Source organism: Talpa occidentalis, unplaced genomic scaffold, assembly GCF_014898055.3.
Source record: "Talpa occidentalis isolate TD23 unplaced genomic scaffold, MPIMG_talOcc4v2.1 talOcc4.2, whole genome shotgun sequence".
Taxonomy (NCBI): domain Eukaryota; kingdom Metazoa; phylum Chordata; class Mammalia; order Eulipotyphla; family Talpidae; genus Talpa; species Talpa occidentalis.
In genome coordinates this window covers 66749853-66771699 of record NW_023602073.1, presented here as the reverse complement: position 1 = coordinate 66771699, position 21847 = coordinate 66749853, and the positions used below count along the sequence as shown (strand labels likewise).

General features: G+C 43.6%; 1 protein-coding gene across 5 annotated transcripts in view; it reads right to left on the bottom strand.

Moving 5' to 3' along the window:
* Positions 1-21847, bottom strand: part of RUNX2 (RUNX family transcription factor 2) — a 294868-nt gene that overhangs the window by 153559 nt on the left and 119462 nt on the right. For 3 of the 5 annotated variants that reach the window (XM_037519826.2, XM_054698834.1, XM_054698835.1), the window contains one exon: positions 17337-21586. The exons of the other annotated variants lie outside the window; for them this stretch is intronic. In XM_037519826.2, coding sequence (XP_037375723.1) covers positions 21108-21586 — 479 coding nt within the window. In that variant the 3' untranslated portion in view covers positions 17337-21107. Of the gene's footprint in view, positions 1-17336; positions 21587-21847 lie in introns of those variants that run through there. 5 annotated transcript variants of the gene reach the window in all.

The window sequence follows — 21847 nt, the reverse complement described above, 5'->3', positions numbered from 1 at the left end:
AGCCAGCTCTGCAACCTCCAATTTCCAATCCAAGAGCATCGGCGACAGGGGAGCACATTGATTCATATTTCCTGCTCCAGCCTATACTGCTGCTGTGGTGCCTCACACTATGTGGGCATCACTCTCGTGCTCTCAGCCTCCAAGCTGCTTAGGCCGGCACACACCCAGCCTCCTCCCTCCATTCAAGCCTCCTGAATGCCCTGACCTCACCCAGCCCTTTGCTCGGAAGATCTCTGAGAGCTTCAAAGACTCCTCTTTGGATTCAACACAAAGATGTTCCTTCTGGGTATGTACACAGGTGGGGGAAGGCTAGAGGGTAGGGCCTAACCACCTCCTCAAAGTGAGGCCACAACCCCCTCTGCTTGGCTCTCAGGGTGATTTCCCCGCATTGCCATTTCCTCTGCAGTTGGTAGGAAAAAGTGGAAAACCTCCACAGGTTTCTCTGTGAAGGCCTTTGGTGTCCGCTGGGGTAGCCACATTCCGGCTCAAAGAAAGGTAGTGTTCCCACGTCCCAGATGCAGCAAGTAAAAATCTGAAGCATATGGCTTAAAAGCCATACTTTCCAAAGATTACACATAATCATCCTATTTGGGGTTATTCTATCTCGTATGAGTTCAAAGAGTCCCAGGGATACACTGTAATACATGAAATATGCAAATCTCACCTCCTAGATTGCCTCTCTCCCCTGGAAGTAGCTCCCAGGTCCTTGGTGAGGTAGGAGGGTGTAGGAGGCATGACCACCCGCTGCGGACATTTAACAACGTGGCTGCCAAGTCTTTGAACTTCCTCCTGAGCAGCAGAGCCCACTCTCCTCTCAGGAAGACAGTGGCTGCTTCAGCCAATAGCATATGGCAAAAGTGACACCTTTTGCCACTTGTGTTAAATGACAAAGTTCAAGACTGTCATTTGGGGCCATGAAGCTCTACCAGTTTGGCTGGAAACCATCACCATTGGCAACTAAGAGCTAGGAGCCCAAGTGACCAGGGTTCAACTACCCTGAGATTATGGACTGGAGAAGCCACACCGAGGCCCTCTGGGAGGCAGCCCTGCCTAAGACTGTCCTTAAACCACCCCATGCAGGCACCCCACATGTGAGTGAAGACACCTGAGATGACCCTACTCCCAGCCTTCTGAGTCTTCCCAGCAGAGGCCACAAACATTTACGGTGGAGACAGGCCATACCTGCTGTCTGTTCAAAGTCCTCATCCACAGAATTTGTGAGCATAATAGAATACTGTTCTCTTATACCACTGAGTTTGGGGGTGATTTGTGTATAGTAATAAACCGTGGGCCCCTGTATAATATCTCATAGAACATGAGCCTCCTAATTCCCAGCTCCTCTGGAAAACTGAATTCCATGCAGAGATGCCCCATCATGGACACACGTTGTTCCCATCACTACTTGCTGATATAAAAGAGGATAAATTGAACATACACAGAAGCTGTCCAGAGTAGAATTGGGGGTGGGGTGGGGATGGAACAGACAAGAAAGAGACATTTTTCACTTTATTGTAATTTTGAACTCTAATTTTAAAATAAATTTGTAATTAAAAAATTGATTAGAGCCAGGACTTAAGAGGACAGCTTTAAATCCAAGTTGAAATTTCCTGGTGTTTTGTTTTGTCTTAATGTCCCACTAGAATTTTCTCTTCAGGTCACCCTGTGTTCTCCAGGGTCGTATCAGGCATGTTACCCTAGAATAAAGGCAAAAAGTGGCCACTGCGAATGCAAGTGTGGCTGGATGAAAAACGCCTCATGTCCTTAGAGGGACCTAAATATCTTGGGGTCAGAAGAGCGAAACCTGGACCAATAAGAGGAAACATGTGGGTTAAACGGGAAATCACTGTAACACCTGCAGGTCTCAGTTTGGTCATTCAATGATTTCTAAGTTCCCTTTCTAACATTTTGGAGAGAAAGAAGTTAATATTTATTAAGTGCTTGCCCTGTAACAAGCACCATACCAGGTTCTCTATAAAGATCACTTTATTTAATCCTAAAAAAAAAAAAAAAAATCTAAGGACCAATGCCCCCATTATACAAAGGCAGAAACCCAGGCCCAGTGAGAGGGGAGGCTTCAGTAGCTGGGAGGCGGAGGAGAGGAATTTGAGAATCAACAGGGCCACCCCCAGGGCACTGGGGCACTCACTCCTGTCTCTGTCCCTACAATGTTTCCCACACCTTGTGCCCAGGGGCTTCGAGAGTCTGATTCTCCAGTCTCTAATCCTCCATAGTTAGGAGGGAGAGACCCAACTGCATTCCTGTAGACTGTCATCAGCTACTTAAAGTGGCAAGAAACAATAGCCTCTTTCTCTGCTTTCCTGGAAGAATGTCTCTTTGGACCCTGCAGCTTCTCTCTGAGTGACAGGCAAGGCAACCCTTCCGGCTCCACTGCCCCCAGGTGCCCTGGGCAAGTCTAGAGGAATCCTGCCAACCAGCACTGCCCTGGGGTTCTTGACACAGTCCAGTGGTACGGCCTCTATTTCGCCCTCAGCCGAGTCCCTCAGCTCTAGGTCATCTGGCATAGACTCAATCCAACACAGGACTCAGGGAAGCTGGAATGACCCCTTTACAAAATACGAGGGATTCGGCTTCGCCAAACATGCGCCTTCACCATCACCAACATGCTTCATTCTTGCTTTATGATGCAAAGGAGGTCTGCCTGTGCAGAGATGCCTCTCACCCAAAATTGCTTCTCACACACCTGTTGCTGATGCCCAAATCCTGACATCATTACCACATGCTGGCAAAGCCCCATTGCAGCAGCCAATGAGGGGTTGTTGAGAACTGGGGTGTCTAGGAGAAATGACTGCAGAGTGGTTAAGATTCTAGGCTTCAAGACAAGACAGTAGGGTTTCAACTGCATGCGATCCTTTTCCTGCCCCCGCCATTGAGAATTGGGGTTCTGTTTCCACTCCCCTTGTCTCTGGGCTGAGCCCTGTCCCCTGCTTTGATCAGCTGAACACAGTGGGAGGGCTCCTACCCACCTTCTCTTCCAAGGTGTGCATCTTCTAAGATGTGTGCCTCCACAGCTGTGCCTGTTAGAAGCCTGGGCTGATGAAAGCCCTCACGACGCTGGGAGCACCAAGCTGCTGGGAAGCCAGCGAGCCCTGCAGCAATGCCGCCCTGAGCGCTGCACACCAAACCCACAGCAACATGCACAATGGAACAGCTGTTGTTCTAAACCACTAAGTTGTGGCATATCTTGTTAAGCAGCAATAGATAACTAAAACAGAGTCTAAGAGGATTAGCATACCAAGCATAGGCTACGTAACTGTCATTGAGCAATTGGGTGGCAAAGGTAAGGAGGAAGAAGAGGTGGGCCTACAAGCCTGTAGGAGGGGATGGAATTGCTTGAGTGAAAAGACAGAAATGGGGTGTGTGTAGAGGGGGAGGATTTCTATGAGCTCCAACTACTCCACAGGCCTCTGGGAAATGTCCTGAACATTGACAGGGCTTCTCAATTATTCCTACTGCAGACACCTGCCGGCAGAGAGCAGTCCCTTAACTCTGGACATCTGTCTGAGTTTGGCCCAAAGTAACCTATGATAAGTAAAAGTGTTCTCCAAACTTCTATTTTGTCTTTACAACTCCTGTGAATTTTGTGTTGCACTCCATAAGGTATTCATCTATATTTTGATATGAGAAGTGGGGAAAGTTACCTATCAGTTAAATTATTTAACCTCACCCTACCCTTACCTCTCCAAGGAAAATAGCCATTCCAGGAAGAGGGGTCCCAATGAGATCCCAGAAGACAGGTGGACCATGAGGGCCGTGTCAGATTCATCCTCCCGGTGAGGTGAAAGACCGGCCAATTTTCTTTCAGGATCTAGTCACACATCTTCAACAGCCAAATCTAGCTCTGGGTCCCCCAATCCTGCCTCATTCCCAGCTTTGAGCTACTCTTACATTCACAATGGACCCAACTTGGGCGAAACCCCATAGACTCCCTCCAGATGTGGATTAAATACTAAAGCCATCTGACCATCTAGTTCTTCTATGTGTGACCCCCCCACTCTGGGTCTGCCTCCCATAGAGTATTTGGAAAGCTCCCCAGGTGATTCTCAGCCTTCAATATCTTACTCCAGTGCTCCCCAAACTTGTTTTTGCCTAGACAGACAATTCCCATCCACATCTTTAGCCTGCAGAGATACATTGACACTTGGAAGCAAAATAGAGGAAAGCTTTTATTATTATTTGCCATTTGAAAATGATTATCCAGCAGGATGATGCATATTGAAGGCGACAGCTCGTAGTTAGCATCCTGGGGAGAACTCCCTTTCTAGACCTGGGTGAGCACACACCAGCTCCCAGCTTCTCCAATAGGGGCTGCCTGGTGCCAGACTTGGAAGGCTACCAACACAAATTAAAGGAATAAAATGACTTCTAGACGGGAGGCGCTACAGGGGACACGGGAGAATGCTGAGAATTTTAAAGGGATCATCACCTCAGCAGGAGACCAAACATCAGCCTCAGAAAGCACAGCTACCCCAACAGATGGCATCCCCCCACCCCCGTTCAGAAAGTCTTTGGGTTACTGTGTGATTCCAGATGCTCTCCCTCCTGTGCCCCATTCCCCAGCCCAGCTCAGCACCCCACCCCTCCCCTCTCAGTCCTATCCGGAAACACAGCTGTGCCTTTTTAAGTGTAGAGACCTAATACGACACTCTGCGGGAGCCAAGCTAAGCAACTCATTCGAAAGTGAATCTGGCCATTTGAATAGGGAGCAGAAGTTTAATGGGCACAAGGTTTCCCTTTGGGGTGATGATAACATAGCACTTGTTCAACACTAAGAGCTTCCTAAATGCCACTGAAATGCTCACATTAAAATGGAGACAATGTAAGGTTGTGAGAGACGTTATCTGTGGAAAGAAGTATAAGATGTATTTCATGAATGGGTTGACAGAAAAAAGGAAAATGATATGCCTCATAGTGTTGAAATGATTAAGAGAAAAATGTGAGAGAATAAAAATGGGAAATCAAATAAGTCCATTGATAACCTTAGCCAAAGAGGTAAATTAAATATACAAAATAAATTAAAATGGTAAATTGTATGTGAATTTCACCTCAATTGTTCTAAAAAAAGGATCTCAACAAGAAGCATGCTTTTTGAATCCTATCAACCAGCACAAATTTGGCCTTGGTCCTCAGTCTCATTTGCTAAAGTGGAAGGAGAAATTCTGATGTTCTATGACTGTCCCTGTGTCTAGCAAGGACAATGACTTAAAAGGATCCGAGGACAGAGAGAAAATAAAACCAGCAACTGCCCACTGTGCTAAAATTAACTGACCCTCTACAATCTGGACTTGGGACTGAATAATTTGGCAAGTGACTGAACTTCCCTTATGTTCCTCCTCCGTGAGCTCAAACATGCCTTAGGATATTCCTGAAGGCTCCCGTTAAAAATGATTATTAGCCTCAGTCCAGATCTGGGGCACTCTATATTTGAATTCTCTAACTTCATTTCTTTCTCAGCCACCAGTGAGCAGTCTCCAGCGAGTCTCTACATCAGGTGATGCGGGATGGTGAGTGTATGGTTTTAATCTTCAACAGCCCTTTACCAACTCAAAGAGAATCCAGGATACTAGAAGCATGCACCCTATGAATTCAAAAAGAAAACAAAATAGTCCCATCTTGTACTTCAACAAGTTGATTTGATACTTAGAAAAAGATCCTTTTAGCCAAAGAATATTTTACTTTGTGTGTCTATATAAATAAACTTCTTCTTTTTAATAGAAAGCACATCACTAGTCTCTAAAACTAAACATGGTTTTGATTGAACCAGACTTACACTTATATCTGAAGCTCATTTGCTAACAATAGAACTGGCTTTTCCATTTGCCAACATCAATGTTGACCTGTTTTCACCTAAATTTTATAGATGTCAGAAAAAGAAACTGTTCACTACTCAGTGGCATACCCTGGCCTTTTTCAGCCACACTTGCTTGCATTTTTGCAGCTCCTTTAAATTCCCCTTGTCACAAAAACTAACAATAAGGTCAAGTATTTCAGTAAGAAATATTGAATTATTATCCAACTTTGTCAACCAGCCAAGAGCCTACGAAAGCTAACCACGAACTGTAGAAGAAGAGAGGCTTAACCTCAGGCCTCCCGGCCCTGCCTCCATTGCATGGGGAAGGATTTTTGGCACTGGGTGGGGGTGGGGGCATCGGGAGGGCTGGGAAGGAAGAGGGGAGGGTGGGTGGGTGGGAGGATTGGGAACTGGACAACTCACAATCACGTCCAAGCCCCCGTCCCTCAGGAGTGTCTCGTTGCACTCATTGCTGCTGCAAAGAGCCAACTTTGATTTTTCTTGGAGAGGGCTCCAGGCACCCTAACATCTTAGCCATGCCAACACCATGAGGCTGCCTAGCTCTCCTGATCCCCTGGCCATATCCCTGTCCATCAAGGCTAATTTCTGTGACAACATAAACTTCACTGTGTAGCCAGTAAACTCAAACCCGATGGAACTTGATGTGGCCAGGAAGGAGAATGACAAACTGGCAAGATGTCAGGGCTGGAAATAGAACTTTTTCACCCGCCAGTGGTTAGGGAGGAGTAGAGATGGATGCGTGTGTGTGTGTGTGTCTGTGTGTGTGTTTTATTTGTTCTAATAACTCTAATAAAGATTCCAGTAATCAATAAACTGTCCCTTGCAGAGACAGAAATAAATGCAAGGCCCCTAAGGTGAGCTTCCAAACACGCCCTCATGTTCACTCCAAACCAGTAGCCAAAGGCACAGATCCTCTCTTACCTCAAGAGACCTGGTCAGGGAAAGGTGGGGAGGTGAATGGGGGAAAAGAGGAGACCGGGAGGGGGGAGGGAGGGGGAAAGGTGAGTTTTTAGTGGCTCCAGAAAACCTCCCTCAAAATGCAAACTCCTGATTCCTCCAAGGTGAAGATCAGCACAGGTTCATATTAAGAAAGGAGAGGTCCACAGAGCAGTGTTGGCTGATGTGGGCTTGGGGAGAGAGGTCCTTTAGGAGCATGGTATGCCTCCAAAGGAGAGGTGGGGACGTGTGGTTGGAGAAGACCCCACCATTCTGCTTTCAAGTTTGACTTAGGTCATTCTCAGGTGTAGTTCGAATTAAGATCTTTCAATATGTGACCATCCAGAGCATGACATTGCCCCAGCCGTTTCTACTTGTCACCTTTCTCTTTTGAATACTGAAGGGGAGGGCTTGGTGGGGGTGTGCCAAATCACCCCTCACTCTCTCATCCTGAATCTAGGTCACTTGGTAGTGGGTACAAGGAATGATCTACTCTGTACTGACATTTTGATATTTAATGCTGCCATCTCTCAATATTTTTTATATGGATGCCCTTGTTTGTTAAACTTTAAGATCTCTTTTTTTTTCATGTTCTATGCTTTGATAACAGGTCTTTCTTTTGGTTTTCATTATTAAATTCTAATACTGAATATGGTTTTCTGAACCAGAGAGATTTTCTTCCCAGAGAGATTCCGATACTTGCTCACCCCTCATCACACTCCAACCCCTTTGACGAAGCCTCTTGCTCATCTCATCAGTGGGAGTATAGCCTAGCACGTGCCTCATAGCATGTGCCACTGACCCTGAGGGGGCTCTGTCTCTCTATTTTTCTTTCTAGATATCTCCATGGTGGGGGCATTTGTCTATGCATGGGTACTGCACTGCAGGGTGGGTGTGGGATTCACACTACCTTGGCTCCAGACCTAGAAGGCAAGGAATTATGCCTCCATGTTGATCCAGCTCAAATGTCATCTCCTGCCTTGACTGGGAGTTGCTGCCCCCTTGATGGTCCTCTTCCCCGGTTTATATCTTGTTACAACACCAGCTGCACTGGGAGTCACAGTCTAATTTTCTGTCTCTCTGAGCAGAAGGTAAGCTTCTTGAAAGCAAGGATGTGTCTTATTCTTTTTCATTTTCATACATATATAATAAGTTTTCAATCAGTATATATCAGTTAAATAAAAAGGCAGCCCCTCTCTTAAGATCACACCAGAGTTGGAGGTTGTCAAGCAAAGCAATGACAACTATTCTCTCAATTAAGATTTAGGGTGACTCATCAATCTGGCTTCCTCTCAGTCCTTCACTACCTTCTGCTCTGCCAGTGGCTTAGAACCTATGTCTGATAATCAGCCAGCATAATAAGATGGTGTTTATCACGACACATGATTGATTGTATTGTAAGTTTTGCTCAGTCACACCTGACACCTGTGTGCTCTATCATTGCCTCATGAGCTCGCCTTTCTTCTTGCATTTTTAAATTGGTAGAGATACCTGAAATCATATGCAATTAAAAGGTGAAAGTGAGATGGAAAGTTTATCTTTATTTCAAGATTAGCTGTCATGTTTGCATTTGGTCCAGTGACAAGCATACCATGTTAATGAAGTCAAGAGTGTGATCTCATCTCTATAGCCAGAGCAGAAAACAGCAAATAGAAAGTCCTTTTCAATGCCTTAGCATTTGCAATGTCTTAGTCCTTGGCAATCTACCCTTAGCACTGAGGCCAAAGTTGGGTGGGGGGAGGCGGTCACTTGTCTATGAAAAGACAGTGAACTTGCAGTATGTTGCCACTGATGGGTTGTCTTTATTCATGAAGGAGTGACATTAATGGTCTTAGATTGAATTTCTCCATCACTAAGTGAGGTCCCATATATAATTTTACCTATTTTTTTTAATTTTTTTTAATTGATTAGCCTTTTTCAATAAGGCTAGATGGACTATTGTATGGAATCAGTCTGATTAGTTATGAGTATAAGAAAAATTTAATAGAATCTATTGCCTTGAGTTTATAGCAAATGGAAAGAGTTTCATAAAAACTAGTAAAGAAAGTAAGTATAGGTGCTTGATGACAAGATAATGCACAAGATGCTATCATTATAGAGAAAGGGCATGTCTCTTCCAGTGAGTGAGCACATGGAGACAAATGTCCAATCCTTGACTTCCTGAGTCATCTACAGGGTGATCCTGCGTTAAGTGCTTTGACCTCTCGAGAATTCCATTTCCTCATCCTCTACAGAATAATCATTTTTGCCAATTCTTTGAGAAACAATGGACTTCATCTCCTTTCTTAAGACTAGACACACTCTAGCTGCCTCTCAAACTCCCCATAATTTCTTCATTCTAAGTCAATCCAAATCTATAGGTAAGAATTGCTGAACAGTCTCCTAACATACCATCTGGCAGGTAATGTATTATTGTTCACATTTAAGGAGGTCAAGAGAGGTTAAGTGGCTTGTTCAAGGTCACATGTTAAGTTAGTAGGGGTTAAGGATCTGGAACCCAGATCTTTTTGCCACCTTCTGTTTTCCCCTTTCACTACACCTCTCAATCCCTTCATGCAGAGCTGGCTTCAGGGTTGTTACAAAGGGACGAGAAAATGGAAGAGCAGCCCCTCCCCCTTTGACTGCATGAAAATCACCCACTTTTTAAACACCAAGCTTCCTATATATCAGGGTGGAAATGAAAGGTTTGTGTGACTAAATAGAGATGCTAGGTACCTTATAAATAAATACTTGACTATTTTAGGAAATAAGAAATGGGAAATGAAATTGGCTATAAGCAGAAATCAAAACTGTCTAATTTCTCTCCAGAAGCAAATGGCTAACTTTTTAATCTCCATTTTTGGCAATCTAAAGTATCACATATTTGCTAAAGAAAGGCATGACGATCACCACTTATTGAGATGGATTAAGTTCAACAGAGATGCTTTCTAACATGCTTTTTAATGGTGGCAATTTTTCTAGCATATCGCTCTACCTATAGCAGTTGTTAAAAATGTTTGAAGAAAAAAGAAAGATGACAGAGAGGGTGAAAGGGAGAGAGGTCACTTTTGTTCTCTGGGATCGCAATAAAATGGCATCTTAATTCCATACAAAGCCATAGATTTAAAAATAGAAACAGTCTGTAAAGTGCTTTAAGGTACACTAAGAGAAGCCTACCTACTTAAAGAGATTTAAATGATTTAGAGCAGGGAACAGTGGTGCCACATTCTTGGGTTCCTCTAAGTTGGTGCACAGCAGCATACAATATTTGCACACATTTCTGGCTGCAGCTAGATTTTTGTCAGACTTCAGCCTTCCCAAATCAGCTCTCTCTACTATACAGCGTTGCCTCTTAGTGATGCCAGTTCAAAAATGGGGGGCTTAGGGGTTGCCCCTTTGCCAAGTGGCAAGAAGAACCCTAGAGCCACTTCTTTTGTTTTTTTTAAGATTTATTTATTCATGCATACAAGAACTGGGTACAGGCCAGATGTACAGGAGGGTGAGAGGATTCGCCAGAGACAGAGTGGGGAACAGAGCAGGCAGATGTACTGAAACACACTGCTGAGGGGAGCAGTGGACGAGACAGGAGAGGTCTGCTGCGCCATGTGGGTAGCTCCCAGGCCGGCCGGGATCGAACCCACGCTGCAGAGGCTGTGGACAGCTTCACAGCGCTGCGCTCAACCGCCTGCGCCACCAGGAAGGCCCTCTAGAGCCACTTCTGCAAAAATAAAAGTTGAAATTAACAGGAATTTCTTGGCCTAGGTGTTTTCCTTGTTAGATAAGGCCAATGCTGCCGAATTAAGTTCAGTGCCTTTTCCAGCAGTGATGTTTACATGAAACTCAACACACTAGATGGAACTCTTTGGAAAGGATTACAGATTGGGGACTGAGGTGGGGGCAGGGTCAACACTTCCCTTCTGAATGTGTCAGTGTGTTTTATATTTATGGTTTCTGTGATGTGATGTCTCTGGGTTACTTCAGGGAAGGAGCCCATGGCAAACCAACTGCCAAATTGAGCTAGGAAGTCCAGTAAAAAAAGTTTCTTAAAAAAAAAAAAAAAAAAAATATATATATATATATATATATATATATACACACACATACATACATATATATTACTTTCAAGGAGCAACATCTTTTTAAATGTTAAAAGGGTATTGTTAAAAACACAGTCATTCCTCTTGAGGCTCTAACTCTATTGTGATTCAAACTAATGTAAAAGTTCATTTGTGTTTTTTAAAGCAGCATCTTAATTATGAGTATTAATAATAATAGGTCCCATTTATTATGTGCTGGACACACTGATAGGCATTTTCCTATCTCATTAATTCATTTACTTCTCCTAGATAGTAGAGGAGATTGTGCAGATGATAAAGAAGACTGTGTCTGAAGTATTAGCATAGGAACATAGTCTTTAGAATGAGGCAGATCTAAGCTTCAGTCTCAATAGTTGTGTACTATGGGCAAGTCTGAAGCTCAGTTTTCTCATCAGAAAAATGGGGACATGAAGATTACTGAGTTCTTTATAGGTTTCTGGAAAGACTGAAATAAGGCATGTGAAATAATAACCAAGGTGCCAGAAGTCAAGTGTGCAATAAAAGATAAATATTACTAAGTACTGTTATTCTTATTAGATCATGCTACCAGTACCAAATATGACCTACCCCCCAAAAGGAAATGAAAACTACTACAGCCTTCAGTGCCAGCCTAAGGGGGAAAAGAGGAAAATCCTCTTCAGACTCCATTCCTTTCTCCCAAGGATATACATACTAGTGACACGGGGGGCAAGTGAACTACAAGGACAGCTAGTGGAGAAAGAAATTAGAGAGAAAATTATGGCTAGTGTGCCCTTTGTGCATTGGAGGGGAGGGAGGAGCAATCAAGGAAAGGAAGTACAAGAGCTTAGGCTGATGACCTGAACAGGAAAGGGGAGTAAGAGAACTTTCTGGAAGATGCCTGGCATAAGCCTCTTTACCTACACTAACATCCCTCCCTTCTCTCTCACCCACTCTCCTGCAGGCCAGGGGAGCAAAAGCTCAGGACAGAGGCATCCGTGGCTGGTTCTCCCAGGGCCCCTGCTCTCTGGGAAGTCATACAGGGCAGCTGGATGGCACAAGGGACACTGTGCAGCCAGGTCACCCTTGGCTCTGAACAGCTGAGTCCTGTAGCACCCACAGCAGCTCTGGCAGCTCTCTGTGGAAGAAGCAAGCAGCATCTTGCATGTGTGGCAAATTCAAAAACAAAATAATAACTGAGAGATCTGATGGATTCTGACAGGGGGAAGAAGGGAGTGAAAAAAAAAAGATGGAACAAAGATGCCATTTAAAAAGGATTGGCTCATGTTCAGGATTTCACTATTTTCTATGGCAAGGAGCAAGTCAAAAAATTCCTCCTATGGATGAGTATTTTTCTGTAGTCAGTGAAAGCCAAAGGACTCAGAGCTTCCGACTTTCCCTCTCAGGAAACCTGGGAGCCGTCCCTCCAGATGGCTTAGAGAAGGGCTGCATGTTGAAGGTGAGAGGCTCAGGGTCCCCAGCAAGCAGGTCGATGGATGAGGAACGGGTGCAGGAGGACACATTGTTTTCAGCTCTGATTCCTTGATCTTTCTGCCAAACAGGGGTTTACAAAGCAAAACCTCCAGAGAATTTTCATACTTGCTGGCTTATTTTCCTGGTGTTCATCTTAACAGGAATCAGCTGTTTGCCTTCTCACTCATGCAGCCTGTTGCCGAGGAGAACTTAGCATCTGGTCTGGCTATTATTAAAAACAAGAACACCCTGCTCTGGGGGGAGAACAGCACCACTGGCAATAAAAGGACGGGGAGCATTTGCATTCAGGATTCCAGAGATGTGTTTTGGTTCAGTGTCTGGTCTCCCCCCAAGGCTTTCATTTAAAAATTTCCTGATGCAACCGTCATTGGCATCTCATTGGCATCGTGGTCTCCTTTTTCTGAAACAGAGGGACAGAGCCTCCTTCTTCCTTTCGCTGGGAGTCAGGGATCACTGGAGTGCTTCAAACCCTGACCCACTCCTGCAGTGTGAGCAAGTTGAACTACCAAAGGAAAATCTTTTTTTTTTTTTTTTTAACAACTGCGGAAATGAAAAAGTAAACAAGACTGGGACGGCATTGGTATTTAGGCTCCAGCTTTTTGTTGTTGTTTTCATCTTTTTCTTTTTTTAAGCATTGGGCTGGGAGCCTGAAGGAAGCATATAATATGAAAAACTCTGAGGGGTTTTATTAGCCAATAAAAAACCTTAGTTCCTATTAACCACTTAACTTCTTGCTGGCTTTCACTCTGGATACTTCTCGCCCTCTCACGCCCACGAGGAATGAAAGTTGGTCCCTCCATCTTGCCCTCCATCCCAAGTTCACAATTTTTATTCCAGAAGTTGTGGTTGATCGCTGTATTCAATACCACTCTGCATTTCTCATCTATGAAACCACTAATGAGAAGATGTGGCTAAGGAGTCAAATTTTCTATGCCCCCAAATCCATACACAAAAGGACTCTAAACACACTGCTAAAATGGAGAGATTACTGTGATTGTCAAGATTTAAATATTAAATGACTCTAGAGAAAACAGATTGAGGGGAAGGCATTGCTAGAATATGTAGTGATCCCGCAATGGGCTCTTCTCATTTGGGGACAGAAGAATAAAGAGAAAATCCCAGAGAAACAGAAAGTGAAACTGGTCAGAGTTGTTTCACTGTCAGAGATGGAGTTATAAAAAATGACCTAATTTAGGAAGCAAAGGATGTCAAGGAGATTTAAATCATAAAACTGCTGGATGAATACTCCCACAATTATGCATGTCATGTGGTTTTGTTGTTTGCTTTTCTGTTGTTTTGAAGTAATAAATTTGCAGGTTTACATCAATCCAGTGTCCAACTGTGTTTGGGGAGTTCCTGGTACCTCCATCTCTCATAAACACCCTAAGCTCTGTCACTGTATCCTCTATCTCCAGATTCCCGGGAGCCTACAGCACTCACTTTTTCCACATCCAGGCTAACTCCAGCTCTTTTGGGTCTCCAGGAGAAACTTCCTAATGCCCCCATGAGACCTGGCTGCAATTCTGGTTGCAATTTAATGTTGTTGAGACAAGACCACTCCTTGAGGAGCTTGTGTGGAAGAACTCCTGCTTGTTCCCACCCTTGTTTATTTTTATTTTATTTTATTTATTTATTTTTTTAGCATTTCGCTATAGGGTCTTCATTTCTTTATGAAAATGACAGGTAAGGGGACAACAAGGTAACAATCCAGAAGAGAGTTAAGTTTGAAAGGCTTAAACATGAACCAGGTTTTTCAGAAAACTCCACTAAGTGGCCAGACTTAAATTGCAACAATAAGAAAATGAATTAAAATAAGTTTTAGTAAAAGTTAAGTGGGTTTCCAGAAACTTGATCCTTCTGCTTTCCAACTGGTTGAACATGTCTGAACAGCAAGGCTGGTTGAGTCACAAAAACCTTTTGGATAAAAGCTTGACAAATATTATTAACAAGCTCCTCTTAAATGTCCTGCCATCTCGGGATATGCCCAGTGTCCCTTGTACCCTCTGAATACCTTATCTGAAAAAGAGCAATATATACCACTTGTGGCATGACAATAGTGTGTGTTTGGGTTTGTTTTTTTGTTGTTTTTTTTTTTTTTAACAGAACAAATACCTGGGGCAAATAAATGCTATTTCAAGGAAGAGAGAGAAGAAAAGGAAAGAGGTGAGCTTCATCTTCCACTGAACAGCTAACTGCTTAGGCATTTCTTTTCACCTTTCCTCCCTCCCTCCCTTCAGGTATTCAGGCACGTGCACACACACACCCACACATACACACCCACACACTCACACCTTGGTATGTTACACTTTGCAACCTACAGTGGATCCTTTCATTAAATTTTGATCATTACCTTAAAAAAAAAAAAATCTTCCATTTCCAAGGCCGCTGGATTGAATGGTTACTGCTATGCAGCCTCTGGAAAGTCACAAAAAAAGCTAATGGAGGCACCCAGGAATGGTGGCAAGGTAAAGAGGGGAGAGCTTCTCTTGTTTTTCTTCAGAACTCATAACCAATAGCGCATCAGCTATTCATCTATCGGTTCCTACAGCTGGTCTTAGTTAAGCACCTTCTCCAGACCTGAGGAGAAAGTCAATGAGGGAAGAGCAGAGGTGGAGAAGGAATTGGGGTAAGCTGAGTGACTAGTCCTGGTGTGCAGTTCAGGCTGTCTCATCCTGCACTTTCTCTGCACTTTATCTGGACAGGTCCTGCCTGAAGGCTCCTTCCTGGCCCCTCAGAAACTGACTCTGGGATCTCAGGGGTTAGCTGGCCCACACTAACACCACGACAGTCAGCTGCGATATTCCTCAACTTCCCAAGAAAAACTAGAGGCCATGCGATGGCAGTTCTTATTATAAGCCTATCTTTTCAAATGCCCCCACACCATTACGTTCTAGGACAGATCTCTTAAATGATTTTCAAATAATTGGGGCAGTGAGACCAGTTGACTGGATTGCCTCTGCTTGCCTGGCATTCAGGTGGGGTTGTTTGTTCCAACAAGACAAGTCACTGCCTCCACTCCGCCATGACTCCTGGCTGTGTCATAAACCAGTTCCCAAAGGGATGAAAAATCCACTCCTGGAGACTGTAGGACCTGCTCTCTCGACTGTGAATGAGGGCTCCCCCTACCTCCTCCCTTGCCTTCTCAGACCATTTTCAAATCCCATAAATATAAACATGTGGCTCTTCAACTGCATCTGCAGATAATAACTTCAGGGGGCTTCCTGTTTACATGGCAATACCCATTTCCCAGCCAAATAAACTCTGCGACAGAGAGCTGAGGTGTTTATTGGGCCAGTCTCGGCTGGGATTGAGTTAACAGGAAACACCCACTCTCAAAGAAATGTCTGCTGATTAAATATTTGGGGGCCGGGGACACAAAGGGTCAAACACACTGGAGAAATTGCTTTCTTCTGTCTGTCGTTCCCAGTGAGAGACAGAAGCAGCCGTTACAAATATGGCCAAGCAGCCACGGCCTCGCAAAGCCCCATAGCTGTGCTGGTCACTGATGGCCCAGCCCGCGAGGTGGCGAGGAGGGAAGGAGTGCAGATGAGAAAGCCAGGAGCCTCCTGCAAAATACATCCAAACCTCAGGGTGCCATCAGGTGAAGGGATGGAAAAGGGGGTGGGTGGGAAGCCACACCGGGAGGTCCCTCAGGCTTCTGCCTGGCTATCCTGTTTTAATAAGCAATGAATCCCCAAACCAACTCTATCAATAAAGCCTGGCCTAAGAATTTAGACAGAGCCTCAAGCCTAGTGGTTCTGAATTGTGGTGACTTTACTAGCCAGGGGACACTTGGCAATGTCTGGAGATATTTTTCCTTGTCACAAAGGGTGGGGCAACTGGCATCTAGTGGGTAGAAGCCAGGGATGCTACTAACCACCCCACATCACACTCCCTACAGGACTGCAGAGAATCACCCGGCTTGAAATGTCAATAGTGCTGAGGTCTAGCCTACTGCCTTTCTAAAAGCCAAGAAACGGAGGCCCCCAAGGAGTACTGTGATTCCCTCTAAGACAAGCTGGAGAAGGCAAGCCACTCTGTCCACCTCCCATGTGATGCCTTTTAAAGTCACACAGATGTTCCCTTTAAGTAAATAAATATACATCCTCAAACAGTTGCAAACAAGTTCCCTGACCTAAGCTCATCCAAGTGCTTTTAGGATGTTTCCTAGGCTTAGAAATGAACTGTTTCCAAGATGTCTCAGAAAACAGTGCCAAGGAGGTAAGAAATGAGCAGATCCTCTTAAAGGAGTTCTCTCCCTCAACAAGACGTGAGCTGGCAGCCAGGGTCTGCACTTCTCAGAACCATGGTTTCCGGGGCCCTCTTTTAGAGCTGTGGTAAGCCAAGGCACACAGACTGCACAGGCAGGACATCAAGAGAGCAATCACCCTACCCAGGCCCTCAACCTTATCACAGAGGAGGGACTTACCAAAAAGAAACATTGGTCCAGAAAAACATTTCTGAATTCCGGTTATGTTCACTAGCAGAACTTCCCTGAGACTAGAGCACTCCAGGCCCAGGTTGCCTTTAACTCATCATTGGGCTTTGGTTGACTTTCTTTTTAAGAACCACAAAAAGATAACGGGAAGGAAAATAAACCACCCCTGTATGGTTTGTCATCTGACATCTTCTGACGACAGCTTGGGGTTCACTTGCTGGCCCCATTCATGTACCCAGAGATGAGACTCATAGAACCATCAAGGCTGCTGTATATATCCTGACTGATCCTCACAGCTGGAGTGAGGGGGATTTAACCCAAGGAGGGAGTGACACTCCTTTCTGACACAGGCTGATAAGGAAGTGAGTTCACTGCTAGATTCTTCACCCACCCTTCTCCAGGAGTAGGACCAAGCAAAAAGACAGAGCTTACCAAGATTCTTTGCCCTCTCACCAGTAACATAGGATCCTGCTCTCCTGCAGCCCTGGCAAGTCCTATGAACAATAAGTGCCCAGGTGTAGGCAGGAGCAGGTGTCAGACTGAGAAGAAACCGCGGATGAGAAAAGACCCAAGGTACACACATAACAAAACCAAAAAAGCCATTTTATTGAAAATTAAATTCAAACTTCAAATTATTATTACAATCATGAGAAAAATGCCAAATAATTCAATTTACAGTTGCAACATACAATACAAATCATCCCTTTGAAGTTCAGAGTAAACTCATCCACAATCATGACCTGTGGCACAAAGCAGAATTTGTACAATATGTGCATGGAAAGCAAATCTTGGGCAACAGCAATTGGAAAAAATAAAAATGAAAAGCTTGTATTTACACAAAATGCTACAAATTGTTGTTCCACAGAAATCTAAGAATGGTAAAGCATATCCAAAAAATTGGAAATTTATTCCGAGTACCTAAGAAGTTACTGTAAGTTAAGGTTTTGGCTGATATATTTCAAAAGTACTGCATTAAAAAGCAAACAGTTATTTGTAAACATGAAGTAAACAAACATCTAAAAAATTCTCACATAGAAAATATTTTTTTTAAATGCATTATCTTTTTAAGAACACAAATTCAAGGTTTGGAAGAGTTCTTTTATTTATTTATTCCTGTTCTTTTCAAATAGCATTGATAGAATTGTTGTTTTTGCTAATGCTTTGTGTTTTCATGTATTAACCTAGACTCTGAGTCAGTCCCTTTCCTGGGAATGGAGGAACTTTCTAAGCCAGCATGAACATCTCCTCCCCTCTGAATTGCAATGGATGGTCCCTACTGGTGTGGATTTCTTAAGGTGGGCTAAGACAGCCTAAGGAGCAAATAGGAGCAAGTCTGCTCATTTTCAGTTATAGGTTGGATGTCATTCCACTCATCTAAATCCAAATGGTACCTGTTCTAGAACTCTGACAAGGTTAATTTTTGTGAGACAACTAAAACAGATCTGAAAAGTGGCTGCGCTGGTCACGCTGTAAACTCTAACATAAGAACCATGCCGTGTGAACCTGAAGGAAACAGAGTGTTGATGAGTACATGGTTCTGTAGCAGTAATAAGGCTTTGCTTTGGTCTTGAAATCACAAATTATACATCTCAATTAGGGATTCAGTTGGAAAAAGAGAGAGAGAGAGAGAGAGAGAGAGAGAGAGAGAGAGAGAGAGAGAGGAAGATAAAAGAAAAATTGAACCCTCACAGCAAAGAGGGCAGAAATTTGATCTAAGAAATGTGAATTGTCCCCATCGGGGTGGTTGGAATGAGGGTGGAAGGAAGAAGTGCTTGAATTTTTCCCAAGAAAAAAAAAACTTTTTAAAGTGTTTCTGGGTTGCTGCCTGCAGCCACTATAATAACATTTCAACACAAAAGCATCCCTAAAGTCACTTAGTATGTGTACTGTAAACTTAGAAAAGCCCTTTTAACATTAAAAAATAATGTACAAACATAGTACCTTTTTTATTAAATAGGGTACAGCTGGCACTGGCGATAACATTTTTATGTCAATTAATTAAAATTGAAATGTGTAACCAGACACTGGCTTTTTTTAAGTGCTGCTGAAACACAAACACATATTTTACACTTACAAATAAATGGACAGTGGCGTGCTTCAAGCTACCACACACAAACAATAAATAGTATCAATTACTACTTCCATCTTAAGTAATAGAAAAGTGGCTTATTTATCTAAGCATACTTGGTATACAACCTTTAAAAGGCGAAGTGTTTTTGTTTTGGTTTGTTTTGGTTTGGTTTGGTTTGCTTCCCCTCGATTTTTACTAGGAGGAGTCAGGGTGAACTCCAAGGGAGACTCCCAGGTAAGAAGTTTGGGCCCAACTGCCCCACAAGCGGTCCTGTGATGCACAGCAGCCTGTGGAGGTGAGAATGGATGGAGGAGCAAGGGCCCTCTGGGGGCTGGAGACAAATCTCTACAGAGTTCTGCTGAGGGAGGCCCAGGATTCAAACGAAGGGGCCCTGAACTCTGGGAGAGGAGGGCAGGGAGCTGCCAGGTGGTGTCACTCAAAGATCCTGGCTCAGATTAAGTTTTCCACTTGAGAATTTGCCATGTGGCCACCAGGAGTGGTCAAAGTGCATCCTACAGGAGGGTATTAGCTCAAATTCATACACAGTAGTCAACACCAAACTCCACGTAGCCTCGCTGTCCCTCGCCCCTCCACTGAGAGAAATGCAAACGTCAAAGGTCATCTGATGGGGCCCCATCGGCTCTAGCTCTCTCAGGTCAGCTATCTGCTGGAATTTGCTTGCTACTTCATAGATTCCCATAAAACAAAGACTTAATTCTGCGCCTTTAAATGCAAATTCTGTGGAGAGTGGCCAGTGGAGCCTTAGGTACGGCAGATTTGGGTTCCCCTGACTTACTGTTGGGTAAGGCGGGTGCAATTTTGCTTTCCTGTACTATGTGTATCAAGGTTGACCCTTTAGCCACTTATGTGGCTTTAAGCTGACGACGACTTCACTATGAAGCCTGGTGATTTAGAGTTTTACTTTTAACTATGAAACCACGGAATATTTTTCTGCAGTTCCATGATTCACTTGTGCTTGTCTTTTTAATATGACAAAAGTCATCGTTATTTGACAGAAATTAGGAAACCACATTACTCCAGCATCTCATGCCGTTAAAGGGCAACGTAAGTGATAAAGGGCTAAGAGTTGCTTTTTAAATCCCTAGTTATTGCTTGAAAAGGCAAAGCTGTGTTAGAGGCAATCAAAGAACTAAACATAACATTTCCTTCATACATCACAAAAAAAACTACATCTAAAAATATTTGGAGATGGAAGTATTTTGAAAAATCACATTGTGCCTGGATGAACTGAAATTGCTTAGCAATATTTCAGATATGGCTCTAGCCCACTGAAGAAATTTGTTATTTAATAAAGAGCACTTTTAGAGACCGAAGTCAACATATCAATACACTAAGAAATGTTTCAAGGGTCCAAATGTCATTAAATAATTATAAATATATCTTTAAAGTTATATGACAATTCACGTTAGCAAGTTACCTCAGATTTTACACATATTCATAATTTAAAAAAAAAAGAAAACAACACACAGCCAAACAAAAACACTATCTATACCATTATGGCTATAATAACGTATTGCCATTTTCAGTTTTGCATAAAAGGAGAAAGGAGGTTTTCAGGATGGGACTTCGTTTTGGTTAAATGGGAAAAGGGAGAAAAAAGTATAAAAAAGTAAAATAGAATAATCTGTCCTGATCAGTATTTTTGAAGTCACTTTCTTGATGTAGGGAAAAAATAAACTGAACCTAATGGTTCAAATGAGTACCTGCAGTGAGTCTGAAAGCAGAATTTGGAACAGTTATTCTGAATGGATCAGACTGTGACGAAAGCACCCATTCTGCCTCTTTTCCCTTGACATGCGCCTGGCTCTGTCAGCCGGGGTGCAGAGTGCACTGCTCCACACACAGCTGCAACCGTGAGGGTGTGTGGTTTCAAAGCACAGAGAGGAAGCGGCTTTGCTCTTCTTCCTCCTGAACCTGGAGTCCACCTCTCCGAACTGGCATATGAACAGGTTATTTATGGTAACAGACCAAACAACAACAGCAACAAAAATAACTTTTTCCTTTTTTTCTTTTTTTTTTTTTTTATAAAAGTACATTTTAAACAGAAAACAATCTGAAACCTGATTATCTGATTGTCTCTCCTGGGCCTTTTACTTCTCAATATCTACCCTCTTACGGTTGCAAGATCATGACTGAGTGAGTGAATGAAAAAAATCCTCAAAAAAATAGGCACTTTGCAGATAGCTAATCAATATACATATATATGTACCCTCTCTATATATGTATATATTGATACATTTGGGGTGTGGTTCCCAGATACCGCTGGGCCACTGCTGAGGAATTTCAATATGGTCGCCAAACAGATTCATCCATTCTGCCACTAGAATTCAAAACAGTTGGGGAACTGCTGTGGCTTCCATCAGCGTCAACACCATCATTCTGGTTAGGCAAATTTGGATTTAATAGCGTGCTGCCATTCGAGGTGGTGGTGCATGGCGGAAGCATTCTGGAAGGAGACCGGTCTCCTCCCGGCACCATGGGGAACTGATAGGATCCTGACGAAGTGCCATAGTAGAGATATGGAGTGCTGCTGGTCTGGAAGGGTCCACTCTGGCTTTGGGAAGAGCCGGGGTAGGGTGGTGGCAGGTAGGTGTGGTAGTGAGTGGTGGCGGACATACCGAGGGACATGCCTGAGGTGACTGGCGGGGTGTAAGTAAAGGTGGCTGGATAGTGCATTCGTGGGTTGGAGAAGCGGCTCTCAGTGAGGGATGAAATGCTTGGGAACTGCCTGGGGTCTGAAAAAGGGCCCAGTTCTGAAGCACCTAAAAATTGTAACAGAAGATGGGGGGGAAAATCTGTAAATATCAATTAAAATAATGATAGAATTTTACAAGAAAAAAGAAAACTTTAGCTTCCCAAGAAAGGAACAGCAAGCCACAAACAGACTTTCAAATGCACCGGTCACTGTACAGTTTTGTTTCTTTCTTTTTTTTTTTTTTCCACTTTACAGTTAGCGGCATTTATTTAAGTTCTTCACCCCCAGAGAAACCCCAAAGGGCTTTTAAAACTCAGATGGGTGCTAG